The following is a 13,985-nucleotide window of genomic DNA, read 5'->3' as shown; positions in this document are numbered from 1 at the left end:
TTGCATACTTTAGTACTTAATTGTGGAGCTTAAAGAACCCTTTAATCTCTACTAAAGTCAGTTTTTGATGAAACAAGTGTACTTTTAAGTCTGGGTCTCTAGTATTTTATACAGGTCTGCACATGGGTATTTCCTTAGCTTAGCTACCCAGCTAAAAAGTTAATAGATATTCAGTCATTAGAGAACTGACAAATAGCACATCTGCCTTTTTTATTAAAAGTCTAGAATAGTAGTTTCAACACTGAAGAAAGCACTGGCACATACAGCTATTTTCATACTGTGAATATAACAAAGCTGCTTTAAGCATGATCAGAACTACTAATAAAAAAAAAATACTGCAACTGCTTACATTTGCAACCATTCTACAAAGACTTTAACCACCAGTGCGGGAACTCAGTACTCAAAGACTGGCCTACTTTCATTTGTAGCCTTTAGTTGTCACATTGCATTGCTGTTCAAAGTGTTTTTTTGTACCAAATAAACCACAAATGATAAGCAAACATAAGTTCACATTGGTTTTATTGATTAAACTCAATACTTGCATACATAAACTACAGGAAAAAAGAAACTCTCAATCACACGAAGAAATGCTAGAATTATGTGCAAAACAAAACACTGATAGCTATTATCACGGACCTGAAAAGTGCCTCAGTGAAAGAAGTGTTTCAGGAACATTTTTTGTTGTTGGTTATTTTTATGTATAGGCAGCTGTAACAAAGAATTCCTACACAAACTAAAGGCAACAAAAAAAAATCAGTTACACCCTTCTTTTAAACAAGTATAGGTTGATGCTGTAATGTGAAAAATACAGCATCAATAGGCTACACTGGGCTTCCAATATTTATTATAATAGTCCAAAGTGGAAATGTTTCCCTCATTTATTGAAAATACTGTTGCTAACAACTTTAATGATTAAAGCAACTCAGCTTTACATATCCCCTTCATTTCCCTCATAGTAAAATAGTCATTTCTTATTCATAAAAAAGAGAGTCGAGAGTAATTCACATTGGTTCATAGGTAGGTAGTGAGATGAGATGGTGAACACCTTGGCTTGTTTATGGCCAAGCGTTTTACCATATTTTTAGCACTATAAAGGTGCACTAAATACTTAAATTTTCCCAAAAATCATCAGTTCGCCTTTTAATCAAGTGCGCCTTGTGTATGCATTTTACTGGTCAGGTTGTAAGGAGCAGTAAAGCCACTCTGCTTAAGTGCAGCGTTATACACGAGTTTCAGTTTAGTTCTCTAGCAGTATTAGCATTATCTGTTAAGCGTTTGTCTGTTTATTTTTTTGTCAGTTCAGAGGTGAGTATTATCAGCCTGTAGCTTGCTGCTTACCCCGGCTAAGACTGCTGGAGCAGTGTTAGCATTACTCGCTAACTGTGCTAGCCATTTTGCCATTGAAAAGTGAGTATTATCAGCCTGTAGCCTGTGTGTTTACCGTTTTAAAACAAGCTATTCTATGTGCGACGAACCATTAGCTAATATCGCCCTGGTTTACCAGAACACTTAGAGTTCCTCAGTGTGGCGCTGTCAGGCAGCAGTTAGGCGGCATTAGCGGCTAGCCGCAAATGCTAATGCTCCAGCCTTAGCAGAAATCTTAAAATCTAAGCTTTTAGAAAAATCGATATAGATTAACATCCAGCACTGGTTTGACTTGTCTGAAAATGTTTTTGCGCCATTTTAGGTGCCATTTAAAGTACGTCTTATAGTCCGGTGTGCCTTGTGTATAAAAAAAAGTGTTTATTGATAGTGTGCCTTATAATCTGGTGTGAATTATAGTGCGAAAAATACGGTACTGTAATGTTTCACCTTGGGGTCGTTCACAGCTGAACTAAAGGGTTTGATATCATTCATAAACCTCCGCCAGCTCTATTTGAGAAGTGACACTGTAGCGACTGGTTAAAAGTAGGCATGTTACAGTAGATCAAGAAATCAAGGCTGCATTTCTCAGCTGCTACAAAACAGAAGGCTGTTCCAAACTGAAGGATACTTCATATTACAGCTGAAAAATGCAGCCTACATTCTAAAGATTTGAGGGTCACTCTACTGATGTAGACTTCATGGCTCTGCACAATTTAAGGGTTTCCCTGCTTTAACACAACCTGTTCAACTCTGAAAGGGCTTGTTAATGAGTCGATTAGTTGAATCAGGTGTGATGGGGGAGCAGGAAAAGCATAAATATTTGCAGGGCAGGGTGCCTTCAACACCAGGATTGAAAATGTCTGCCTTAAATGAATATGCAATTAGTGCAAGAGTGTCCAATATCATATGCAAAGGGCCAGTGAGGTTTAAACAGGTGGAATCAGGGTAAGACCTTTTGAGAATTCTTGTATTCCTCTTAAAGGGCTTTTCACACAATGCCATAGAACAGCGTTTCATAATTCTTTCTGTTACGCACCCAGATTTTTTTTCCAGCAAGGGTTCACTATTTAGTTCACTAGTCAAATCAGGTGTGTTTGGATTAGGGGAAACTCTAAGGCCTGTAGGGCAGTGCTACACCAAGACCAGCACTGAGATCATTTGTAATAAAACAGTTTTGGTTCCGTACTCTAGAGCTGAGAAAACAATTAAATCTGCATTGCATGCGGTTGAATTAGCACCAGTTCTAAACACACCTAATTCAGCAAATAGGCTAAAAACAGGTCCTTGCTGATCTGACAGTGTTGTGTTGGAGCAGAACCACGAGGGCAGGGCTTAGTTCTACAGGATCAGGGTTTGAAATGGTTGGATCTTTATTGAAACATCTCTGGTAAATTAGTTGTTTAAGCAATTAAGGTTTCTAAATAAAGTAAAGACTCTCAGGCAAACCATTACATTAGTTCTTGCTTTTCTCCCAAAACAGAATTGGTTCTTTTGCAGTGTTTCTCAACCCTGGTCCTGCAAAGTTCAGTGAATTACCTGCTTGAATACACCCCCAAAGTTTTTACAGAGCCAATTATTTTTTCAATCAGGTGTGTTTGGAGCATAGAAGAGCTGGGTGACAAAACACTGTTCTATGGCATCATCCCAAAAAGCCTAAGTGGCACCTTCAATTTAAAAGTTAATACCGGTAGTCTATCAATAATTACAGAATTAGATCTCAGAGGATCAACATTATCTATATATCATCCATCTCATAAAAATAACGGTTCTTTTGGGAACCCTGATCGTAAGACTGTATATCCAATGATCATTGAAAATAATGGAGCTAAAACAGTCATTTAAACTTTGGCTTTTACCTCCAACATCAAAATCTTAAGCATATCTTCCATATGTGCAGCATCAAACATGTTGAAAATGGTAAAAATATATGGCCTACAAACTTTGTATTGACTAAACACAAATAGTTAGAAATGAAGATTAGAGAATGAATCAATATGTATCTGCCCAGACAATGCAACAAATCCCAACTATCAAGTGACCTTTCATGTTAAAACACGTAAATAAATAAAAACAAAACAAAACAAAAAAAATGAAACTGATAATTTAAAATCAATCCAAACCTCCCCTATCCCTGCCAACCCCACCTCATACAGAGGCCAAAATATGGGTTAGGTTGTTAATCTCGAAAATGCAAAATGAAAGAGAGAGAAAGAAATAAAGAGAGAGAAAACGACAGAAAGAAAGAGAGACACTTGCTGTGCAGAAAAGTGCAACCCTCTCAGAAAGTGGTTTGAAATGGGGCAACACCCCCTGAAGTTTAGTGACCATATCCTTTGGAGAGACTGGCTTGTCCTCGAGGGAATGATCAGGACACAAAGGCAACAGCAGGACAGGCTTTTAGGGTCCTTCGCTCTTTACTTCAGCGTCTGCCGCAGTCTGCTGATGTGTGGACTGAGGCTGCCGAACATCAAACGAGGATCAAACTTAAACCTGCAATCATAATCAAAAACACAAAGCACACATTAAGTGATAACAGGATAAACAGACATTGGTGCATAGAACATACAGCACACTACACTACACTTTACTACATAAAGGGGGCTTCTTTGTTATGGTTTATTAAATGAATAACACTATCAAGAAAGACTCTTTGGGTTCTTCTATGGCATCCATCAAAAAACTATTTCAAGTTTCAATTTTTACCAAGTTAAAAATCTGGAATATAATCAAGAGGAAGATTGATGATCACAAGCCATCAACCCAACTGAACTGCTTGAATTGTTGCACCACATGTGGAGGAGAACATGCCAAGATGCATGAAAACTGATTAAAAACCAGGATTATTTCACCAAATATAAACTTGTTTTCTTTGCATTATTTGAGGTCTGAAAGATCTGCATATTTTTTTGTTATTTCAGCCATTTCTCATTTTCTGCAAATAAATGCTGTAAATGACAATACTTTTATTTGGAAGAGATGCTGTCCGTAGTTTATAGAATAAAACAATATTTATTTTACTCAAAAATATACCTATAAATAGCAAAATCAGAGAAACGGACTCAGAAACTGAAGTGGTCTCTTAATTTTTTTCACAGCTGTATACAGTCCTTAAAAATATTCATATCCCCACAGCATGATGCTGCCACCACTATGTTTTACAGTAGAGATGGTGTGTTCAGGAAGATGTGCTTTGTTAGTTTTTCTTGCCACACATAGATAGCACTTTGCATTTAGGCCAAAAAGTCAAACTTTGGTCTCATCTGACCAGATTGTTTGCTGTGGCCCCCTCTGGACTTTGTATGGCATGCTTTCAAAAATGGTTTACCAGTCTTTCATAAGGCCAGATTTCCCAACCTGTATTGTGGATCTCTGCAGCTTGTCCAGAGTGACCATTGGTCTCTTGTCTGCTTCTCTAATGAATGCTATCATTGCCTTGGCTGATTAGTTTAGGTGACCGGCCATGTCTAGGTAGGTTTGCAGATGTGCCGTATGCTAACGGAATGAACAGTACTCTGTGAGAAAGGCCACAAAGCTTGTTTTTTTTAAAATAAACTAACCCTGATTTACACTTCTCCACAGCTTTATCCCTGACCTGTGTGGAGTGTTCCTTGGTTTTCATGATGCTGACTGATCACAAATGTTCTCTAACAGACCTCTGAGGGACCACAGAACAGGTGTAGTTATACTGAGACTTAATGATACAGATGTGGACTCTATTTAGTCGATTTACTAACTAGGTGACTTCTGGGAACAATTAGTCACATTGGATTTTATTCAGGGTATCAGTGTTCAGAGGGCTGAACATAAATGCACGCCAGATTTAAGCTTGTGGGTGTAACATGATAAAAAGTGGAACAAATGCACTGTAGTTGGTCAGTTTAGCTGAAGCAGTATGTATTAGTGTGTCTGAGGAACTTGCCTTGAGTCATAGACTCCTGGAGTTCTGCAGGACTGTCCTGAGCATGACTGCAGCATCATCAGGCGATGGTTCATCTTCTCTAGGACCTCCTGGTCGATGGTCTTGGCAATGTTCGTGAGCTGGAAGGGGTCTGCTGTTAGGTTGTAGACCTCCACAAACACCTACAGGTGAAGATGTAAAGCAGTGAGAAATAGAAATTGGTCAATAATTCCATAAAGGGGAATCTTGATTTTATACATTTTAATACAGACAATAAAGAGTGTCTGAAAGCTGCCTTAAACTGAGATTGAAAATCCTTACAGAACATCACATTATTGCGTTCAGCACTTTAAATGTGGAGTATTTCGCATTCTGACCACAAGCTTACATGCTATAAATAAACATGATTATATGTAACTCAATTCTATATCTATTACACTCACCTCATTATCATCAAACTCGCAGTACTGGAGGTTGGCAGCTGGAGACACGGTGCGAACGCAGGCGTAAGTGTTGTTATAGGAGTCCTCACACACACAATCAGGGAAACACTCCTAGAAACAGAATTAAAAGTCAGTCAGATTTAGGTTTAGGTATTTTATGTATAAACAGTTTTATTTACTTTTAAAATATCTGCATTTTAATTGAATTTTTTATAATTTTATATTATGAATGTTTTATCTATGCAGTCTTTTAAATTATTCTAAAAAGGAACTAAGTATAAGGTTTTGGTTTATTTTTTGTTGCACTCATGTTAAAATTATAAAATCAAGTAAGAAGACATTTCAGATTTCATGATGCACTACATTGACAAGCATTAGTTTTTTTTTTAAGGCTAGCATGGTTATCTGCCCTCCTTCCTAGCTTTTGTTTTGTTGCAGTCTAACTGTGACTTGAATGTAGTTGAGTTGAGTTCATGTATCAACCTGTTTGTTTGCAAACCTGGCAAAAGAAGCTAATGATAAATTATGAATCAGTTGGTTTTAGGGATGGGCAGTATTGTATTAAAACAAAATGTACCTATTCTTCAAATATATAAGAGATTCTGAATTATAGGTTTAGTTCTTACATCACAAATAACTTTTTATAATTTATAAACAAGCAGCACTATTTAAAGTGATGCACAAGCTATGGTTTTCTTTCAATTTGATTTCAACATTATTTAATTTTGTTTATTTATTATGATTTTTTTTTTTAAAGAACAGTAAGCAGTCTTATTGCAACCTTATATTCAGCTTTTATATTAAACATGCTGCAAACTTACCCTCTTTGTATTTCAGTTAAGGAAAAGTGTTAAATATGAAAATCACTGCCACATAAAGGAATTCTTTGCTGGTTTTTGACAAACAGCAAACAAATGTATATCACTCTGCCAGCTTCTATATGTAAAGATGTACAATCTCAAATTATCCTGTTTTGATTTAGTGATTTACTCAGTACAGGCAGTGATTTTTGATCATTCAGTCTAAAATGCAAGTATTAAATGCTTGAGTCTTGACGCACTCAGCGAAGAGAGTCCATTTACAAACTACAATTTTCTTACTGAGACTCCTGGACCGAGGATAGGGCAGGCTGGGTCTGAGACGTTGTGTCCCTCTCCCTCATACTCCACCAGAAAATCTGACCTCCATGTGCTGCTGTTTGCCTTCCCAGTCTGAAAGACAAACACACAGACCACAATATAGATATAAGTTAATATATTTGTTTTGTATACATTATTCAGTTTTTCACTTTTTCACAGCCAAATACTACAGCTAATGAAGGTGCATTTAAAAAAAAAGGATTTGGTTTGTGAAAAAAAAAAAAATGCTCAGACATGGTTTCATCATGTACCAGGCACCTTAAAAGCAATAAATACAACAGTATAAACAGTAATTTGCTTGTTTTGTGTGCTTTTACTCTTCACACTGCTTGCGCACCATAATTGGTAGAAAGGACATCCCATCCATCTTGGTCTTATTGACGTCCCATCCAGCCATGTCCACGATAGTTGGCCCCAAATCTATATTAGCCACGAGTAACTGAAGAAGAAATTCAACATTACATTTATTACGTTAGTATAAATTATCATATAATAGGAACGCTGTAATTTACTGATATTTCTGAAAGCCTGTTACCGAGCTGGTTTGGTTGGGCTTGATGTCGGGTCCTCGTACCAGCAGAGGAACGCGGATATCAAACTCATACAGCTGCCTCTTATCCAGAGGCATAGAAAACTGGCCTGAGAGGAAGAGCAAAAAAATAACATCAGTATACAAAACAAGTATCGACTACACTGATGACCCTGGATTTTCTTCACTGAAAGTACCTGTATGGTAGCCATTGTCTGAGGTGAAAATGATGTAGGTGTTCTCCAGCTCTCCTCGAACCTCCAGTTTCTTCACCACCTTTTCCACCAGATCATCTACAGACAGGAGAGTCCGCCACCTAGTGGAGCACATAAAACCAATTCTTGTTAAAGAAGGTGTTAAACTGAACTCAACCCGATTGTGCCATCTCTACCAATTAGCAGATGTACACTAAAAATCCAGGTCTTCCAGGTAGAATTTTGTATGGCATGTATATCATTTTATTTTATAGCATATTATAGTCCCATAGGTTTTAATGAACAGATTTACAAAACGTCCTACATTATAATTATTAGTATTTTGTACTTGAGGTTAGTGTTATGATTTATCACATTATCCCAAACATTTGATAGAGGCTGATGTTTTAAAGGAATTTTTTTTTATTATTGCTCTAAACTAATAAAAAAAAGTACAACAATTAAATATTTCAATTTAAATATCTACTCCAGCTTACCTCCTTCTGTAAGCATTGTCTAGGTACTCCACAGAAGAGTTTGCCATAGGAGTTTTGGCTTGCCGGACTAGCCAGTGCTTATCCTGCAAGGGAAGTGCATGTAGTCAAAACACGGTCAGCTGCACATGAGCAAAGGCACATGAAATCAGACCATTAGCATCTACTTACTTTGCCGTGAACATTAAAGTTAGGATCTCTGGGAGCTTTGACTTTGGTAAACTGTCCCTCGTACTGAGGGGCAGCAGTCCAGGGGGAGTGAGGGGCCGGTGTAGACACCATCATGAAGAACGGTCTGTAGTTAGACTTGTATTGAAGGAAGTCTATAGAGACGTTGGCCTAACAGATTGTGAAGATGGATTAAAGATGTTATTAAAATACTTAACAATAAATTAATGAATATTCTATATAAATAAATATTCTTACCAAAACATCAGTAAGGTAGTCCTCACTGTAGTTCTGTCCATGTCTCTGTGCTTTGCCATTCACAGACAATGTGTAGTTGTAGTATTTAGAGTTTCTTTCCTGTGAAAGACAATAGCAAGAGAGAACTACACTTGATAGACGCTTTTGTCCAAAGCTTTTTGTGCAATAATGATGTACATTTAGTAGTAGAAGACATAGAAGTTTAAGGTAAAAACATGCTAGACAGGGCCTAATGAGACCAAAGGGAAAAATGGGGTAGAGGAGGAAAGGAGGGGAAGAAGATTTGAGGTTAAAAGTGGTTTGTTTGTTAGAGGTGTTAGGAGAGTAAGTGCTCTTTGAAGAGCTCTGTCTTCAGGAGTTTATTAAAGATAGTGAGAGACGCTCCTGATCTGGTAGTAGAAGGTAGTTAGTTAGAGGTGTTAGGAGAGTAAGTGCTCTTTGAAGAGCTCTGTCTTCAGGAGTTCCTTAAAGGTAGTGAGGGACACTCCTGCTCTTGTAGTAAAAGGTAGAACAAGGATCCTAAAACCACAAAAAAGTCAGCACAATAAACCTTAATAGAGTGTTGCAGATTGCTTCCACATCTCTTCAATAAAGGGGATTTCTTTTCCAAAGTGTGCTCATTTCATATTTGTCTGCGAACATATTTTCTTGCACATAACCTAAACCCAAAGCTAAGAGCTATTCAATTGAAACTTTTTAGTTCTCCTCCAATTTGACAGACTTAATTCTTTTCAACAACCAATCAAAAAGACTAATTTTGCAAGACGTGTGGTAAGAAACTTCTTAACTTCTAGTGCTTTTTAATACCTAAACAGGCCGGACCAGTGTCTGCACACAGGTCTGTGTGCTTGTTACATTGTATACTGTAATATTTGGTCCGGTTAGTTTTGGTTTTACACTGCAGTATAACGAGCGGCCTAAAGAACTTTCCTACATCCTGTCGGCATCAAATGTGTGGGCGGAGTCTCTCTATACTTCTTATTACACCACAATAGGATTGGCTGAGAGGCAATCAGCCGGTGATGCACTGTAACCGAAGCTCTTCATGCATTTCAACTGAAAAACTCGCAATTTCAGCACAACCAGTTGTAAAGTGTGAACAGCACAACGACTGACGACTCAAAAGTCGTAAAGTGTAAACCTGGCCTGGCATTAGACAGCAAACCCCCCAGCATCTCCCAAAGCAACCAATCCCACGCTATATCTTCCCCTTTCAATCATCTGGACATTTTAGACCTAAATCTGACCTGAAAATATTTTCACAAGGTTTTAAATTAACTGATATATTTAGATTTAAGTTGTATTTCTGTCATTACTCTTACAGTACAGTTTCTTAGTCCAAATGGTGAAGGTTAAGGATCAGCCATGTTCCCCAGCTTGAACCACTTCCACTAAATCACTTACTCCTCCTCCCCCTCATTCACATGTCAAGACCTACGTCAAGGCCCAATGTACTGTGTTCATAAGCCCATAGACAAACAAAGCAAATTTACAAGCAAATGGAGTTTAAATAGTGTCTGCAGAGTAAGCAGGGATGTAAAAATGAGCATTATATGCAATAAGACTGAGAAAACAAGTCATGTAGGCAGATCCTTTATAAAAACATCTTGCAACTTGCAATATTAAAGACTAGACACATGCGTTACAAGTTCTATAGCTAGCTTATTTTTTGTACAATTTTTATATAGTTCAAAACAGAATACATAGTGTTTAGAGTCAGTGTATGAACAGGACATGCATTTTCCTTACCAGTGCAAACCAGTAGTCCCAGCCTGGGGGAACATGCTCCACTCCACCAGCCTGTTTGTTACCATACTAGGGAGCACAAAAAAATAAAACTTTAGAAAATTTTAATTACCTTATATCTTCATCAATGTAACAGTTTCTTTTAAGTAATTTTGCACCACTTTTTTAAATTGCATTGATCAATGTACAATAAAGCATTTATACAAAGTTACTATTAAACAACCTTTAAAAAAGCAATTAGTGACAAAGGAAAAAACATTTTTTCCCTACCTGCTTTCAATGAGTGACTCAAATATAAAAGTATACTGTATTGCAATCATACCACCCAACCCTGGGCTTAGTTCATATACAGTATAAGCAGGTATGATTTTGCATACTAAGCACTGGGCAAAACAGCTTGCAAATACTTTTCGTAGAAAGCCACAGCTTTTATTACTTATTTGGGGGGTTTAAGCAATTCTTTATCACAAAAAGCTCTAAATTCTATAAGACTTATGGGATGTCCTGCTCTTTTGACATTTTTTAACTATAATGCGCACTGAAAATACTTTAAAATTGACAGTGCACCTTATAATCTGGTGAGCCGTATGTATGAATTCAATGAAGGACTGTGTTATACAGGAGTTTCAGTTTAGTTTCTCCAGCAGTATTAGCCACTAACTGTGTATAAAGGAGGTGAGTATTAAGGAATGTAGCCTGCTGCTAACCCCAGCTAGCACTGCTGGAGCAGCATTAGCCGCTAACCTTTTTAAGCGCCACTTCTTTTGCCATTTAAAGGGGAGTACATCGGAATGTAGCCCGCATGTTTACAGTGTTAAAACAAGCTATGTGGGACAAACCACCAGCTAATATCGCCCTGGCTGACTGGAACACTCAGGGCACTTTAACGTAGCGTTGTCGGGCTAGCAGTTAGCAGCTAATGCTAATGCACCTTCCTGCTGTAGAAGCAATCATCAATGATCTATCCACTGCTGTAGAAACTACTATTAGTGAACTATTTACCCCCCATGCTTAACAGTGCTCTTGAGATGATTCCTCCACTAAAGTCATAATTGTGCAGGTTTAACGATAACTATAAAAAGCTTTACAAGCTTTACAACCTTTACAAGTTAATTATTAAAATAAAACTTCTAAATCTCTTTGCATACTTAAACTTTATTGGCAAATCTTCACTCATAAAATTCTAATATTGTACAACATTATAATACCCTAATCTGTTTTATTGTGTAATCCCTAAAATTATGCATTTTTGGGGGGTTCAGTTCATCTTCTCCTCACTAAAACATTTACCATACAGAGTTGTAGACCAGGGGTGCCCAAACATTTGCATGCCAGTAAATGTAGCAATTTCATTGCAAAATGCTTTTGACATGTTTCAATGCAAACCGCAAATCACAAACAGGCAATATGTGGAAACGGAACTTCGACATGGTTTTGTGTGCAGCCCTACCACAAACCTACCACAAATGTTCGCTACATGTAGTAAAAAATGTCTCTACCTCGTTGAGATACTTCCCAGCAAAAAAGGTCTGGTAGTAGCCATATTTCTGCAGTATAGCTGGGAAGGTTTCAGGCTCCTGGGTCTTCTGCCAGGCGTCACTGCTGCAGTTTCCCTCCAGCGTGTTATTGATCACATGGTGATTGTGAGGATATTTGCCTGTGAGTATGCTAGCTCTGCTGGGGCAGCACAGGGGACTGGCTACAAACTGAAAGGTAAAGAGAGATATTTTAGCACTGTTAATCAAATTCAAGATCAGGACATTAATTACACATATGACATGATATTTACATTTGCAATACGTTATTAAAAGACATGCTTCCTGGGTGCTGCTATATTATGCAAGAATTTCTTACAAAGCTTGTTTTGATTATTTTACCACAGAGAACCTTAAGGATTAGGGGAGGGGTACTAAACAAGCTGAACTGGAATATGGAATATTTTATGGAATACAATATCAGAATATTGCTCATCTGATGTGATATTTGGCTTGAAGAACAATTACACTTTAAAAAGACAAGAAAAAAAAACCCTTTGATTTAATAGGGTAAGTGTTCATCCCCTAATATAGTGGTGCTCATTTTGACCAAAACATTTATTGGTCCACAGAACTTTCGAAAATGCAGACTGGATTCTTTAAAATCTGTTACACACACACTTTGTAGTGATTATGCAGGACATGTTTTCTGGTGATAATTCATCCATTTGTGCTAAAAATCCATAGCCTTAACAAGTTCAATAAACTCCCAACAAAAGCTTAAATCTCTAAGGGTACTCAAAGGTGTCATTTGTGGAAAAAATCATGCAATAATCACATCAGTGCTATTGTAAATTGCACAGCAATTAGGCCTGTCACAATAACTAAATTATCGACTTATTGTTCAATAAATGGACATGACCTCAATCATTTTAATAATTGTGATATCATCCTTTGTGTTTGCACTTACATATATTGTCACACATGTTGACTCAGCATTCTATTCACAATCAGTGTATCTCTTGAATGAAGGCTGAAGCAGGGTCTGGTCTTTGTGCTGGTCCAACGCATGCCAGCTGGGACAGACTGGGGCTAATACACGTCATGGATATGGGGCAGACACACGGTTCCCCTGCCTCCGCACTTATGTATGCGATATGTATGTATACAGTATATAGTTAATAGTAATTTTCTTTAAAAGGGTTAATGTTATCATTTTATATTTTATAAAAATGCCAACAATATCGTTTATCGCAATAACTTCTGAGACAAAATATCGTTCACAATTTTTTTTTTTTGTGACAGGCCTAACCACAATCCAGACGTATAGATGCATTCACTTCTTTCATCATTCAATTCAAGTTCTCAAAGAGAGAAAGCTTGAGTGTAAGCAGCAAAGACACTGCTACATTACCGTGTTAGTAAAGGTGATTCCAGCCTCCCCGATGAGTTTTCTGGTTTTATTTAAGGGGATCTGAGGATGAAAGGAAACACAAAAAAGAGAAAATGAAGATGATGAGCTCTGAGGGCTATATCACCATAAACCCACACCCCTCTCTCTCTCTTTAAAACGCACACACCTCTCTCTCTCTCTCTCACTAACACACACCTTTCCCTCAGACACACACCTCTCTCTCTCTAACACACACACATACATACACACACACACACACACACACACACACAGGAAGCTCCAGAACTCACCATACCGCCCATGGACACGTCCAGGTCATCAGTGAGGATCAGGACTATGTTGGGTTTGCGGTACCAGTTCAGGTTCAGGTTCCCCTCAGCGGCAGAGTTACTCAGCAAAGTGACGCACATTATTAAACACAGCCTCAGCAGCGCCGCTGAGCGCCGATATACCCGAGCCTGACTCATGGTCAGCGGTTAGGCTGCACCCTGCGGGTCTCCGGGGGGTCTCTAAGCAGAAGTGTTAGTGTGTTAAAGTGGAACAGAGCTCAGAAAGCCCTTCTCCTCCTTCTTAAACACACTCTCACACACACAAACACACACACTTCACTGTTTTCCTCACTCATGTGCTGCGCAAGAGCGGAAGCTCCAGTCAGCTGACGACTGCGCTGCTCACTGATTGGCTGAAGCTCTTGGTGGTTTTATTACGCATTCGTTGTATAAAAATAATTACAATATTATGTATGTTAGAATAAAATATAATTATAAAAAACAATAGATATTTAAATATAATATTAAAAATCGCTCTTATTATATATATATATAATATATATATATATATATATATATATATATATATATAT

The 13,985-nt window shown here is 37.7% G+C and overlaps 1 protein-coding gene across 1 annotated transcript; it reads right to left on the bottom strand.

Moving 5' to 3' along the window:
* Positions 1-502: 502 nt before the first annotated feature.
* Positions 503-13,760, bottom strand: gnsa (glucosamine (N-acetyl)-6-sulfatase a). The gene is made up of 14 exons (XM_007252734.4): positions 13,414-13,760; positions 13,124-13,183; positions 11,734-11,940; positions 10,238-10,303; positions 8,489-8,587; positions 8,234-8,401; positions 8,066-8,148; positions 7,572-7,690; positions 7,381-7,484; positions 7,183-7,284; positions 6,807-6,917; positions 5,707-5,817; positions 5,285-5,445; positions 503-3,855 (listed from the first exon to the last, which is right to left on the bottom strand). Exons 1-14 carry the CDS (start codon positions 13,588-13,590, stop codon positions 3,780-3,782), a joined length of 1,644 nt encoding a protein of 547 aa, XP_007252796.2. The 5' UTR covers positions 13,591-13,760; the 3' UTR covers positions 503-3,779.
* Between the last annotated feature and the right edge of the window lie 225 nt (positions 13,761-13,985).

The sequence above is a fragment of the Astyanax mexicanus genome, chromosome 2, assembly GCF_023375975.1.
Source record: "Astyanax mexicanus isolate ESR-SI-001 chromosome 2, AstMex3_surface, whole genome shotgun sequence".
Classification (NCBI taxonomy): Eukaryota; Metazoa; Chordata; class Actinopteri; order Characiformes; family Acestrorhamphidae; genus Astyanax; species Astyanax mexicanus.
Note: the sequence above shows the minus strand (reverse complement) of the source record. Positions and strands in the feature narration are given on the sequence as shown.